This window comes from Stegodyphus dumicola, chromosome 2, assembly GCF_044657685.1.
Source record: "Stegodyphus dumicola isolate Sdum_Otavi_A_Nest chromosome 2, ASM4465768v1".
NCBI classification, from domain to species: Eukaryota; Metazoa; Arthropoda; class Arachnida; order Araneae; family Eresidae; genus Stegodyphus; species Stegodyphus dumicola.
This window is the reverse complement of record NC_140769.1, coordinates 73,051,127-73,067,571: the sequence shown is the minus strand read 5'-3', so window position 1 is coordinate 73,067,571 and position 16,445 is coordinate 73,051,127. Positions and strand designations below refer to the sequence as shown.

At 32.9% G+C, this 16,445-nt stretch overlaps 1 protein-coding gene across 1 annotated transcript in view; it reads right to left on the bottom strand.

Annotated features, from left to right (window-relative positions):
- The window catches only part of LOC118185194 (adipokinetic hormone/corazonin-related peptide receptor variant I-like), a 151,411-nt gene that overhangs the window by 45,639 nt on the left and 89,327 nt on the right, over nt 1-16,445 (bottom strand). The window contains exon 2 of the mRNA XM_035355119.2: nt 15,723-15,927. Within this exon, the coding sequence (XP_035211010.1) occupies nt 15,723-15,927 (205 nt within the window). The remainder of the gene's footprint in view (nt 1-15,722; nt 15,928-16,445) is intronic.

The window sequence follows — 16,445 nt, the reverse complement described above, 5'->3', positions numbered from 1 at the left end:
ATTTACCCCATCATTATTTGCCACATAGACACGTTGTTAAGGAACATAGTACTACGAAGTTACGGCCAGTATTTGACGCTTCGTCTAAAGTAAAGGGTTCTCCGAGTCTCAACGATTGTCTTGAAAAGGGATTAAACCTTATTTCATTTATTCCTATAATCTTAAATAGATTTCGCCAAGAAAAAATAGGGGTGATTTCTGATATTCGTAAGGCCTTTCTACAAATTGGCCTGAATTCTAGTGACAGAAACTTCCTCCGATTTCTTTGGATAAAAGGTGAAGATGGCTTGAAGCATTTTCGTCATTGTCGAGTCGTATTTGGTGTAACTAGTAGTCCATTTTTACTTGGAGCTGTTATTCAATATCATTTAAATTCAATTTTGGAGAAAAATGATGCAGATGTAAAATATTCTTCCAACATTATTGTTAAATTAATGAATAGTTTCTATGTTGATAACTGTGTAACAAGTGTCGGAAGTGAAGATGAATTACAGCGCTTCATGAAAGTATCTTCAGATGTTATGGCAGAACGAAAAGTTGAATTACGGGGTTGGGAATATACCGACTGTAGTTTAGAAACAGAAACTATAGCGAATGTATTAGGTTTGTTAAGGGAAAGACAAGGTGATACTCTTCAAATAAATGTTGCTAATTTACAAAATCTTTGTTTCGAGAAAGTTACGAAAAGAAGTATTTTGGCAATAGCCCATAAAGTATTTGATCCCATCGGTATAAGATGTCCAGTCCTTATATTACCTAAGATGTTATTACAGCGTACATGGGAAACAAAAGTAAAATGGGACGAAGAAGTTAACACCGAAATTAAAAGTAAATTTTTGAAATGGGTAAAAGACATTTTTCTTTTGAAAAACATTAAAATTCCAAGGTGGATACGATATCAGCCAAAACAGTGTTCAATCCATGTTTTTTGTGACGCCAGTCAAGCAGCGTATGCGGCAGTAGTTTTTATTCGTGTAGAAGAACCTGAATCAGTTAAAGTCCAGTTGCTTCAGGCTAGGTCTAGAGTTTGCTCTTGTGGTAAAAGGGAAACTACTATTGTAAGATTAGAATTGTTAGCAGCAACTATTGCATCTCGTCTTGCTGCAGACGTTCTAAAAGACTTTGAGGCCAGAAGTATATTTTTCTGGACAGATTCAACTACTGTCCTTGCATGGATAAAAAGGGAAGAACAATGGGGGACATTTGTAGAAAATAGAGTACAGGAAATAAGGCTTTTGACACGTGTGGAGGATTGGAGGCATATACCTGGTCACCTTAACCCTGCAGATCTTCCAAGTAGAGGGTGTTCAGTTCGCCAACTCTCCCGGTCAAAATGGTGGGAGGGTCCGAGCTGGCTTTTAAAATCGCAAGAAAATTGGCCGAGTGCCGAATTTATAACTTATGAAGAGGAAATAGCCATCGAGAAAAAAAAGGCAGTGGTTTCATCTCTAGTGTCTACTGAAAGGTTTAGTTTGAGTGAGCGATTTTCTAGCTATCGAAAAACAGTTAGAGTTGTTGGTTGGATTCAACTGTTTTTCTTTAATTGCAGAAATAAGAAAAAAAGGAAAGGTGAACTCGCTGTTGATGAAATTGATTTTGCAGAAAAGGTTGTTATTCGCTTGATTCAATCGGAATCGTTTCAGGATATAGAAGACGCACGCTTACGAACTCTTAGTCCATTTTATGATGCGGGAATTGTAAGAATTAAAACTGGTGCGTTTCGAAGAGATGACACGTTAGAGTTTAGAACACCTATAATATTACCAGGAGAACATCCATTAGTTAGGAATTTAATTATGGAAGAACATAAAAAGAAAGGACATGCAGGTGTACAATATATACTGAATACCTTAAGAGAAAGGTTTTGGTTGTTATCTGGCAGAAGAACGGTGCGTTCTGTTTTGAGTAAATGCATTACTTGCAAGAGATATTCTGCTGCACCTGTTGACCACATATCAGCCCCACCGCCAATAGAGCGAGTAAATGATTCAGCAGTATTTCAAGTAACGGGTATAGATCTTTGTGGTCCTTTATTGTTGAGAAACAAAGAAAAGGCATGGATTTGTGTTTTTACATGCGCCGTTTATAGAGCGGTCCATTTGGAGTTGCTGACTTCTCTATCTACAGAAGTGTTTCTTCAGGCTTTTCATCGGTTCGTGTCACGAAGAGCTAAACCCACAACTGTGTACAGTGATAATGGAACTAATGATGTACCTGTGAAGCTGCAGAATGAAAAACAAGATTCGTTGTCTGAACTTAAACTCAACATAGATGATAAATCTGTCAGGCCTGTAACACGGTCTGGTAGAACTGTAACTCCGCCGGACAGACTGGCATATTAAGGCTCTTTGGCATTGTTTTACTTTGATGTGAAAGTTCACTTTTTTTCTTTTTTTTTTTTCCTTAGGTGGAAGGATGTTAAATATTTGCATAATCGCCTGTAGTAACGGCAACCGCCGGCAATAAAAGGAGGTGCTTTCCTTAGTGGCACCGCAGTTCAGTTCCTTTTAGTTTGAGCCAGAATAGACCTGCCCGGGGAGAAGCCAGGGGATGAGAGATTCCGGTTTCCGCCCTGTTCCGGTTCCCGTCTTGTTGCGGATCCAGCCCTGTTCCGGTTCCCGTCTTGTTCCAGTCCTGTTCCGGTCCTGATCCAGTCCTATTCCAGTTCCAGCCTGGCCGTTTAAGTCCAAAACACGTAGGAGCGGATGTCTGAATTCTGCGAATGGAGATATACGCCGAAAGGGCTAGATGGATTCTGTCTTTTAAAGGAAAGTGTTCTTCACCGTGCCGGTATAGCTGTTACTTTAAAGCACTTTGAAGTTTTTCCACCCAAGATGTTAAGTTTTTGTTTGTGATGTTAAGTTTTCATCAGTGTTGAAGTTCCAGTTAAATAAACCTTTAAATTTTAGACAAGGTTTTTGTGTTCTTCAGAAAATTTTAGATTCGAAGTCAGATATAACACATAGGATTATTATCGGAAAAATCAACAATCACTTGGTAAATGTGGTTTAGATTGAACGCTTTTCCTTAACCACTATTAATGCATTGGCATATAATAAAATACTTGTGTCTCTCTTATGTCTATTTTTTTATTAATATTCAGTTGAATTCAGCCTTTAGTAATGAATGAAGAATTTCATTTGTGCATGTATTATACGAAATTATGACGTAAGTATAAAATACCTGAGCTTTTAATTAGGGAAAAGCCATCATGTGTTAATTGTTTTGAACACAATTGAAAAGAATGTACGTCAGCTGATACCTGTAGTCATAAAAAATCATTAAGTGCAAATATTGTTTTGAGTTTTACAACTTAATATTGTTTTGTTAAAAAGTAATTTAATGTCTCTAAAAATACTAAAATCACCAAATTAAGTTTTCATTTAATATCATTTTAATAAGTTTCTATGTGATGTGCGAGAACAAATGACTTACCTACAGTTTTCATATAGTGGAAATTATATATGCGAATCCATCCACGTCCCAGGAGAGATTAGGTTGTATCTCTGAAGCAAAATTTTATTACCTCACGAAGATATCCATCTAACATATATATATGTACATCAGTTGAGATTTTTCGCATGCAGTTTTGTGTTTGTTGCGATTGACCCACTATGAGAAAAATATTAATTTTAAATTGTTTGTTGGGCATTAAAATATATGTAATTTCCTGATTTAATAAATTAGCCTCTTAAAAACCTCTTGAATTTAGTTTTAGAATGCTCTTTCTTATTTGAAAAATGGAACCGTAGTTTATCATGAAACTGTTTCTGTCTCTGTACCAATATAAGGTATTGAATAATCTAGAATAAATGCATGAAGCTGCATCAGATACTGCTATGTTACCAATGAATTGAGTAAATTGTCATCAGGTGAGAAGCTCATGCTTCAGCTCCCTAATGACCTATTCACCGTCCCTTCCAATATAGCAAGTATATGTCGACGATAACTAGTTTCAAACTTCTGCTTTCCTCATATTGAAACTTCTGGGAACTATTTATGTTAGAATGTTTAATGCATTTTCTCCATGAGACCTTTCGTCAATAAGTGTTGTTATAATTGGCAATGAATTATTTAGATGCATTAGGTTTAGAATAGCTATGAGTATTTTCAATAACGAACCCTCTAAAATTACTTGCTTAATAAATGGACTCGGATAAAATTATGCATTATGCACTTAATTTCAAGTTTTGTTAAGCTTATGAAGATTATATTTCCAAAACGTATTCCATTTATAATTTCTGATTCCTTAAATAATAAGAATTATTAATCTACGATTTTCAAGTTAAAAGAAAGAAATAATATTTTAGGCAAAAATCTCTGTATGATGTGACTACTATATTGACCCAGATAAATGTTCCAATGGCATAATTTCTCATAAATATTAAAACAAATATGGTATTGTTTTGGGAAACGAAAATTCAAGCAAATATAAATATTGATGCTAAGTTTCTTAAAAAAGTGGCATATTTCATTTTGAAGTTAGTACAAGGTAAATAATCATATTAAAAGATAAAAAAGCCCCACATGTCTACTTAAAACGCTGTTTACTACAAAAAGACCGTAAAAATATGTAATGTAAGGATGAGTATTCTGAACAGATCCAGAACCCCTGGCTAATAGATGCTCATAGAAAAAGCAGTAGAACTGTGAAGGCACCCGTAGACCACATAAAAACTTGTACACTAATACACGTAGGTTATGATCTGTCTTTCGTATTTACAATGATAATATGTAACATGTAATTATATTAAGCATTATGTAACAATATGTAATATGTTTTGTGTAATTTAATGTATTTAGTAAGTTTTATTTGAAATAAGTAATAATGTTTGTATTTGAACCAGTATAGTATATCTTTGTGAATATCTCTTACTTGCATTAATAACTAGGTTTTGAATACAAATGTAATAATGTGTAATAATATGTAGTGTTGACTATTGCGCTTAGAATTACTTTAATTTAGCGATCGACTTTCTTCGTTTATCTCTTCATATATCTGGCGCGAACTTTCCATATTTACACTATGTTCTTTCTTACTGCTAAATAATGTTGTTTGAATCCGTGCATAATCAAATTTTGTTTTGGCTTATATGAACCAGTGAATATCTGGAATGACTTACCTATAAAATAATACAATTGTACTTTTAGTAATTGTAACATCTGATTTCTTATAAACGTTATGACTTTTTTTTCATTCAAAAGCAACAGCATAAAGTGTACAGCACGTGCTTAGTTGTATCTGAAGTAATATTTTGTTCAACGTTATGAATGCATGTCTCTCAATTTTATGCTATCTGCTCTTGTGTAGATTAACATATAAGTGTACTCATAGATTTTCTCCCGGCACATTTATGACCAAGCATGGAAACATTATGTTTCTTGTATATTGTGTATATCTGGTATGATCCTCTTTAACTCATTGTTACAATTATATGACAACTGTTAATTGTACTGGAATCGAAAAACATCTTGATTAAACTTTCGGATTTTATTACTATGATTTAGTACAAATTCCAGTACCTCTGAGTTATATGACTTGAATGTTGCATGAACTGCACAATACTTTGCATTGGGCAAAACATTTAGTACTGGATTATGGAACATAAAATATGTTCATTTACACTTAAATTTGGACTCTAGAGATCAGACTTGATTCTTTCATGATTATATACTTCATTTCAATAGCGTGCAGATTGTGAACGGGGTGTTGATCCTTAATGTTCATTTACTTGTATTTTTCTATTATATATGACTGACATTTATCTATGATCTTCTACTTAACGTTTTGCATTTATTGTCACCATGTTTGTTACTGTAGGCGGCTGTCAATTCCTGTCTTAACTATTCTGGAAAATCTTAATATAAGAACTTCAGATGTACTTCAACGTACGCAATATATCCAAATAACTGTATATTGTACAAATGTAAACTTTGAAATTTGACTTTGACATTTTAGTGCCCGACTGATCTGTTTTGGCCCCGACCTAAGGTTGTAGCCAGTAGACAGTAGCTGGTTTTACCTCTGAGTAACATATTCCGTTTGTTGCCTTTAGGCTAGCTTAGGTCGGAAGTTGCTCAGTAGGTCAGCTTTATATAGCTGTAAAAGTATCCGCAAGCCAAAAAATATTAGTAGGGTAAATCTCATATAACTGTATAATAACCATAAACTAAATCCCCACAAACTCCCATTGACAAAAACTTAAATCTCTATGAGTATCCTTAGGTCTGATTCCTATAAAAAGCGGTAGACAAAGGAAATATAAAGTAGTTGTACAATATACCTAATAAGGATAAAAGCTGTTAGGTAACAAATAACGCAAGAACAGCTTTCTAATAAGCCAAATCTCCTTAAAAGCCAGTACAAATACGTAATATTTAATTTATTCCAACATAACTGAATATTTCTTAGAGTACGCAAATGGAATGTGGAATACTAAATTGGAACAAAACAAAAACATGTAGAACAATTTTTAATAAAACTCAATTTGAACATAAATCATACAATTTTAAATACCTAGTTCGAAGTTCATATGCATACAATACGTGTTATGTCAACATAAATTTGTATAAATTCGTAAAATATAAAATTTCGTAATACTGTGATTTTATAAAAATTTGGTACTTTCCTTATAAAATTTCGTAACTGAAATTAATAGTAAGGTAATAGTCAAAGCCATGCTAATCTACATAGTCTCATCAACTGAAATATACATAGCACTAACTTCTCATTATATATACATATATGTCCGTAACATGCTATATTTCTGAAAATACGAAATATTTTAACACTGGGATCTACATACGTTGCACCCTATTTTGACCCACATACACACAATTGCTCAGGAAGCAAAAAGAAAGCGAAAATAATCCTAAATTAAAAATGCAATAATGAAATAGTTATAAAAAATACCTGCAATAATTCTCTTCTCGATCATTGCGTTAAATTAATAGAATTTAATCAGATCTAGTTTCGAGTTAGTTTATTCCTTTTAATACTGGTAATTATTTCTGATTTATTTACGCTAATAAGTTCGAAGTTCAGGTAAAAGTTCTTGGGCACCAGGGACTTCCTTACAGGATCAAACAGGTATTGTCTCAATACACTAACCAGCTCGAGTATGAAAAAATGAAATTGACTGTATTCGTTTTCGCCTAAGGAACACGGGTTACACATCGGAGTTGTTACATTTAAACATAAGAGGATAGTAACATAAAATTAGGCAAAGTTACCTAATGCAATACAAAACTGTTGAGTGCACTCATTACAATATTGGATTAATAAATACAGTTTATATTTTGGAGATCGTTGCACTGGAATTCTTTGCATTTCTACGCAAGTTGAAAAAAAATATTAGATTTGATTTTTTTAAGATATTAGAATGTCTGGTTCTTGTTATTTGAGGATATTTGTTACAAGTAAGACTGATTGTAAAAGTCCCAATTTCAAAGTTCATAAATAATTTTCATGAGCTAGGCGCAGTACAAATGCAAGGCAGAGAAAGAAGGAACAAGAAATGCATGACAAAAAGAAATGGCAAGAAAAATCGACACATGTACTTTTTCTTATTTATTTTAATTTTCAACTGATGAAAAGGAAGAGAGAGAGCTTTAACTAATGAGCCAAACAATGAATAGCTGTCTTGATTGAAAACTATTCTTAGTGCACCTAAGTTCAGGAAAGCTTCTGAAGCAATAATGCTGATCTATCAACAATGTATGCCTATCATGTTTTGAGTACCTAAGGACATGAGGAAAAATATATCCCAATTACGTTTCAGTTTTGATCGATATAAGTTCGTAGGATCACCGAGCTGGCAAAGTTTGAATACTACTATTCTGCAAAACACAAACTATATTTATGAATTTCACGACATAATCTAGGACTCGAATGCAAATCCTGCGCTGTATCAGCCGGCATTCATTAGTGACACCAGCTTCTGAGGCAACGGTCATTTGAACTTTTGTAATCTCAAACTCTGCGAGACTAGAGGAAAAATCGCCTGTCTGAGTTTGTTATTATGTCTGACATCAGCATTTTGAGAATTTTTTAATAAAGTTTGGATTGCCACGTGTGGTTCCTTTTACTTTGTTTCTAGTTGAAAACCAAAGGTGAATCATTTAATAAATATTGGTAACTGACATATAAATACTTGTGTATGTGGCAACAATTAAATTACATATACCATCAAAGTTAAAATATGTTCCGCAGTATCCAGTTTAATTGCAATATATTTTGCTTTTTACTTCCTAAAAAGATTAATAGAAATTAAACTGCATTTCTTTCTCGTTCAAATTAAAAATGGGATAAACTTTTCCGCTTTAAAAAAACGACTTTCATCCTCTTAAGGCAAATAAAAATTATTAATATTCCTCCGTAAGAAACTACTTTAGATCAGTTAATGTTAGTTCAGAATAACGAAATTGGAAATTAAATTTTACCCATATATTCTGAGAAAATCCCCTTTTTCCAAGGTAAAGCAAGTGATAGTGGCATTTTTTTTTACCAAGAATGCTAATAGAGGAAATCAAATTTTCAAAATCAGAAAGAAAAAACATCTTCGCTTTTAGTTTATGAATAAAGTTCATTTTAATTCATTGTAACTATCCTTAATTAAATATACATTTTCTGATAGATATTATGTTCGTCCTTGACACGTTCGTTAGAAATCATTCATAGTCAATAAATAAACAAAATCAATTACTTTCAATACTCAAAGACATACATAACTTTATGATAATTTCCTTATTCTAAGAAATGTTTATCAAACGAATAACAGAGTATTTCATGTATTCAGACATACATAAAATTTCTAATGGCTGTTTGAAGGGTTTTTATTATTTTTACTCGTAGTTATTTAAATTTTTTAGCCATTTCTGTTCTTTTTGATTTCACTTACGTTTCCTTGCAAATATGTAGATGAGTTAGGGGGAGCCAAAGTGCATTTAAACAGAAGTATCCACGAGATTAGTCACAATATGTTTTCGCTATTGTTATTGCTACTAGCGTATTGCTATAATTTTGTATGGTACTAGTACAGATTGAGATGATTCAAAAACGTCGGAAAGTCGACACAACTCTCGAAGTGTTACAAAATTATTTAGATCAAAATGAAAATAGTACAGTTGAGCTCATTGACCCCGAAACTCAAACTATGGAATTTCTGAATTGGATTTTGAATGTTCCACGTCTTTTCTTACAAGAATTGGGATCAAAGGGCTATATGTCTGTAACAGTTTTATTCGTCTTTTTTATATAGAATTTGTTCGAGTAATCAGATGTTTTAAGTGCAAAGCTTTTACACATCTTGCACTAAATTGTAAACAATCTATGAAATATGTACAGTGTGTAAATGCACACTCTCAGAAACAAAATTGTCCAGATGAGCTCTCTTGTATTAATTGTACTCGTGCTAATGAAGTAAGACGCACACGTTATGATCACAAACATAATGAATAATGCAAATTCACGAAAGTTTATCAAATGGAATTGAAGGGCCAAATTAAAAAAAATTAATTTTCAAAAGGCTTATTGAAATTTTCGGAATTGTTTGAATTGATATTTTGTCATTATTTTTATCTATAAGGTTTATATGTTCATTATAGTTTGTTTACATGTGTTAAAATAATTGTTTTTAGAAAATATATTGATATTTTACTATTGTTATTTTTCATTAGGAATGCAAAAGTAATAAGTTGCAACATGGCAGATGGGTTAGTCATCAAGAATGTTAAATTTATATTTCTGTTTGGTATAATAAATCATATACAGAATTGAAAGAATTTATAAAATGATGATTGGTTAATTTTTAAACTACTTTTCAAGGAGATTTTGAACTAAAATCACCTGAAATTTTATCTTTTTGTTGTGTATTTGCGAATTGAAAATGTGAATTAATAAGACTAAACTTTGTAGACTGATATAACTGATAGGACATTCAACAAAACTTTGAACTTTTTCTTATTGATTTATAAATTAATAATAATTACAGTTAAGTCCACAGATAATTAAAAATTAAATACAGGACACTGAAGATTTTAAGATATATAATATTTTTAAGCAACATTCCTTATGGAGGCAGCATCAAAATTTTTAAACTCAGATAAAGCTAATATCGTACTTAGATTTTTCTTTTAAATTCTTTACGAATGTATATATTGAACTCTGTCAATATCGTATATATCTGAGTTTATTAAATAAATGCCGCAGGTGTGCTGGGAACGGCCTTGGCTGTGGGTTTGGTTTATTGAGATTACGACAAACAAAATTAAGTGAAACCATAATGGGGCTATAGAGTGTGTGTGTGTGTGTGTGATTATGGCAAAGCCTCGCGGGCTATCGGCCTAAGGGGAGGGGTGCCTTCGTGGAGAACGTTCTAAGCGACGCTGGCTCGTATACACGTTGCACATAGAGAAAACCACGAAAACGCCCATGCAGCCAGCCCGTTCGGATCGAACTACCAGTGTTCAGCGACTTTACCGCTCTGCCCCGCTGGTGAGCCCTTTGGCTGTGGGAATGTAGCTAGTAGATATACCCCACTTGATGAGTAGTTTAGCAGGCATGCATATTTTAGATGGAATGGACTGCTCACCTCGTGGTGACTTGACCTGACCTGTTTGTACAGTGTTCCTGGTGTCTACCGATCTCCCGGTGTCTACCGATCTACAGACACCGGGACATGTTTGGTTATAGATCGGTAGACTAGTTTTGCATACACTAGATATTAATTGAATACTGTTGACAAATTCCAAATTAAATGAAAAACCAAAAGTAGGTCTTAAGTTTCTTTTTTCTTTATTAAATTAAGTGTATTGCGCCCTGTTAAAATTGTAACCAGATTGTGTAACTTTTGTTTTCTTTTTTTCGCTAAATAAATGTGAAGCATTTTACTTAACTGAGCAATGCCTGTCCTTTCAATAGTTAGTTTTACACCAACTGAACTGTTTACTGTGTGGGTTACATTAAATTTAATTACTTAACGCATAATTGCTATTTACATTATATGTTATAGACACTTTCCTTCTGTGGTTTACTGTAAACTATATATATATATATAGATAGATAGATAGATATAGATATAGATAGATATAGATATAGATAGATAGATAGATAGATATAGATATAGATATAGATATATTGTCTGAGATGTCCAGATTATTTTTTTAATTTAGAAGAATGTATTATGTGTTAAAGCTATATGTGGATTATGTGAATGTATTATGTGTTAAATAAAGCTATTTGTGAAAGGTAAATGTAGTTCTTGCGCACTTTTAAAAGTTGAATTCTTGATATGTTAGTGGAATGTTTAAGAGGCAGGCTACCAAAGTAAAGCAAAACTTAGTGGTATGTATGAAAGGAATTAAAATTTAGCTCTCCAGCCAAAGTTTAATGAACTAGTTTGTTTAACGTATTAGAAATAGTCTTGAATTTAAGATATTCTTGATGTCTAGTGTGCGTAAGTTATTAGTATCTAGGTTTCTGGTCAGTTACAGCCGAAAACATCGCGGACGAAAACGTCGCGGAGAAAACAACGAAAGGCGAAAACGTAGTGGTACAAAACATCGCGGGAGAAAATAAAGCAAATAGTTCTAAAACATCTTGGTACAAAATATCGTAGTCGAAAATAAAGCAGTTCAAAATCTTCGCAGTTTAAAATCATCGTCCTTGAAAATATCTTGGTAAAAAATAAAGTGCCTACAAATCATCGCATGACGATAACATCGCAGACATGCGTTTTAATAATTATAGATGGATATTCGCGTAATTATTTGTGAGCACAAGATGGAAAGAAGGGTCATTTTTACTTTCATATTTTTTAACTAATAAATGTAAAGAAAAAAAAGCAGAACAAGAAATTTAAGGAGAACAAGAAATAATTTTCACTGCAAGAGTATCACATTAACAAAAGTGAAGAAAGTAATCTCATAATTAAATTCGCAATTTTTTTTTATGGATAAGGTCATGCAGCTACTATCTTTCTTTTTCAGATTATACTTTTCATGAAAAATTACCAGTAAAACTTTATAAAAAATAATTTATTAATGACCTTTGTTAGTTAACTATGTCAGTTTAAAATTTTATTAAGTGCTATAGATTGCATTAATTTCCTATGCTTAAATTTCCATATTACAGTTTCAGCAGATATTTATTAGTTAATACAAATATGAAAGTAAATATTATTCGTCTTTCCATCTTGCACTCACGAATCATTATGCGAGTATTCTTTTACAATTATTAAAGCATGTCTTAAAAACGTACATCTGCGATGTTATCGTCATGCGATGATTTGTAGATACTTTACATTTTATCACGATATTTTTGACGACGATGTTTTTAAATTGCGAAGTTTTTGAACTGCTTTATTTTCGACTGCGATATTTTGTACCACGATATTTCAGAACTGCGATGTTTTCTCTTTGCTTTATTTTCTCCCGCGATGTTTTGTACTACGACGTTTTCGCCTTGCGTTGTTTTCTCCGCGACGTTTTCGTCCGCGATGTTTTTGCTACGATGTTTTCGGCAGACACCTTTCGGTCAGGTGTTAGTGTTAAAATACTTGTACAATAACAAACGCTTTTCCATTCAGCACATTTTGCTGGAGAGAGCAAAGGTGGTGAAAAAATAATTGTATAAGAATTGCAAAGTGTACTAAAATTTTGATGAAGTGAAATAGAAATTGAATACTTAATATGTTTTGCTAATGAAGATATTTTTTGGATGCAATGAAATTACCGTTCCATGATGATCATGGTCTGTAAACTTTAATTTTACCTTTGACTGTAAATTTTCTTCTGTTCTTTAGCTTAAAATTTAAGATATTACGGAGGTTGTTAAGACTTTCATTGAGATTACTTCAATTCTGGCGGGGAGGTATTTTGAGTTTGTTTAAAATTTAAGATATTAACAAGGTCGTTAAGATGTTTAAAGCAGTTACTTAAATTCTAGTGGGGAGCTATTTTGTGCTTTGTATCTTTAACCATATTTCTCCCTTGCTTTTCCCAGCCAGAATACAAAGTAGTCTTAATGTACTTAAGACAGGATTTTAGATGGTAAGGCAGAGCGTATTCTACCTCTGGAGGTCACGTTACTAGGCAGCCAGATAAGATACAATTTTCAGTCTTCTGCCTTGCATTATAATTGCCGGCAGTTGTATATCCACGCCGGTTAAATTTGTGCCATCTCCGCCTTAATTGATCTGTGTAGCCTTTGGCTAATAGCTTATTGAAATTAAATTTTACATTTTACTCATTGTTACTTTAAGTCATCTTGCCACAAGTGATTGGATGAATTATAATTACCAAGTGTGTCTTCTGTTCTTATTTAGTTTTGAATAAAGGGTCTTCTTTAAACCCTTCTAAAGTTGCGGTTGGTTTAGTGATAATTTGTTTACGTTCATCAAAGAGTTTGAATGATTGCAAAACACAACAAACGTTATACAATGCAAAAAAATGTAGTTTGTGCTATCATATATGGACATTTTTGTAAATTATCGTCTACGCTTCAGCTAAATTAAAAGTGTCTGTTTGATATAATAAGGTACTAAAATTTACATAGAAGTATTCGGAAAATAAATACGATGTCAGATATTGAGCAACATATAACTATAATCATTGCAATACACTGAATTGACAGCGTACAAATCTAAATACTTGAAGGAAAGTGCAAAATAATTTCATCATCCAAATACTAAGAAATAGCAGTTAATATTTCAAAAAACATTTTAAAATGTTTGTTATTTTTATCCTCATAATGCATACCTTCTTTTCTTCATTGTAATAGATCATTAACATGCTGTTTAAAAAAATGGCTATTTAAAAATTTACTAATGAAACAGAAGAAATTCTTCATTAATAATTTCTTAAAAGAAAGTCTAAGAAAGAATTCTTCTATGAAAGAAAAGGAAGAATTGATTTATCAATTTATTTTATTTATTGTAGTATATTAAACCAACATAAGGGAAATAATACGGAATAATTAGAGTGCTTGCGTGACTAACCTTCCACATAGTATGCATAACTGGTATAAATTTTAAAAAATGCCTTAGAAAAAGATTTAAAGGATTAAAAAGAACCTAAAGTCAAACGCCTAGAAAGAAAACCAACAATAATGTTTTCTGCCTATAATTAAATAGAACCATTAGTTCAATAGCAGGAAACATTGAAGCTGTTGCTGAAAAATAAAGAAATAAATGATAAATATGAGTATGCAAAAACGAATAAGAAAATAGAGTATAAAGTAAGATGTTAGAGATGCACATTCGCATGCAAACATACCACAGTGTTTTGAAATCCTGGTAGACAAAAATTTCCAATTAACTAAGAAGTTTTCGACCATTTAAATTTTTCATTTCGGATGATGTCACATGCAGATTACTTCTCTCAATGACGAAACATGCAATATTGGCTTATTGCCGAAGTGAATAATTCATGAGCACACATATCCGATAAGTTAATTTTTAAAAAAATCTTTGTTTTTTAAAAAGTTGTGAAAATTTTCATTATTCAAATGCAGTGATGAAACGAAATTTTAAGTCTGTTTTAAGATGGTAATATCAGTTTTCTACGATCATCACTCCTTTTCATGATCGAGAAATTCCAAACAGTTTTTTTCACATCGGATTTTTTTCACATTTTGCGCCTTCTTTCCTAAAAGTTATAAAACAAAATCGCGATGTTGTACAATTTGATATTCTGCGGAGGCAAAATAACGTCACTGTTAGTAGGAATACTACAAATGTCAAAAATTTAACATATTTTCACAACCCATGAAGAAAATTAAAGCATATGATTTAAAATTCAAACCTCGAACTTCAAGTGAACTTAGTTTGGAAGTAGGGCTTCCAAGTTTCGAAATCTGCTCTAGAAAAAAAATCTAATCATTTTATTTATATTATAAGTTATTTTTCCCACCTTCTTAACATGCCTTCATGCTGTAGTAGTCAGCACGCTCGACGCGAAATCTAGAGGTCCCTGGTTCAATTGCCGGCGAGAGCATTGCTTATTTTGCACGTCTCCCGCTTCGAAATAACCTAATGTCTCTACAGTGGCGCCCGAACTAAAATAGGTGGTTAATAATGATTCTTCACCACCAGGATTTGGTGATTGGGTCCCCTAAACTCCCCAGTCGCCCTTTAAAAGGAGGAGTATATAAGGTATTTCTCCTGTCTTCTTAGCATGCCATCGTGGTGTAGTAGTCAGCACGCTCGACGCGAATTCGAGAGGTCCGTGGTTCGATTCCCGGCGAAAGCATTGCTCAGTTTTCACGTCTCCTGCTTCGAAATAACCTAATATCTCTAAAATATTATTATAATATATAGACCATAATATTCCTTTCTAAACATATTGATTGTATTGGAAAAGTGCTTAATATCTTTAAATAAAAGCTGTAACATAATATGCATTTTTATTACATTTTGCTCGCATATTTTAATTTATGCCATTTCTTATCCAGTAGTTGGTTAATCAATTAGTAAGCACTAAGAGAACAAAATGTTGCAAGAGGATTGCATTTAACATTTTACAGCTAATATGCTCACTGATAATCATGATTAAAAGTAAGCTATATAAACTGACACATTCTAAAAACAATAAAACAATAACTATGTTTCACACATAACAGGTTTATACAAAGCAGAAATACATATATGAGGTTTTATAAGCAGCTACCTTATATATGTAGACACTATGTTTTTATAAGAATTTTTCACTATCTTGGAACTTACCATCAGAGTCTCTGGATCTTCTGGAAATTTCCCAAAGTATTCTAGAGTAGCAGACTATGATAATGAGCAAAGGCACCCCGTAAAGAGCCAGTAGGCAGAAGATATTATACGCCATTTTGTGGTAGACGGTGGGGAAGAAATTGAAGCTGACACATTGGAGAAACTGTGGGTAATCCGGATGGCTCTCTACGTGAAAAATGACACTCTGTAACAGGAAAGGTATAATGGTAAGACAATATTTTAGCAGATGAGGAGCATACAATATTCATTATAGTATAGATTATATGTAATTTTTATGGTGTTATCAACCCAGAGACGTGTGACGCTAGGAGAAACATTTTTGAGAAACACGCTTTTAATACTCTTAGTATTAGTGATAGTGATAGTCACGGAAGACGTAGCCACCACCCCTTTACTATTAAGTTAATTAGCATATAAAGCCACGTCCGCCCTTATATAGAGTAAAGCCAGAGAGGCCACATGGGAGGCTTGCACAAGGCGCCCAAACCCAACGCCTGGACCATCCGGTTGGCAGTTCCGCGAACCAAATGCCACCGGGTAGACACCCGTCCAAAGTGCCCGGGTCCAGTGATTTTGAATCTTCAAGAATAGCATTGTACATGGCTAAACAAGGGCAGATATACATTAGTAGTTATTTACATGCTTCTGTTAATACATATTTGCTGACATGCAATCCAGCACTGTTACATACATATACTTTCT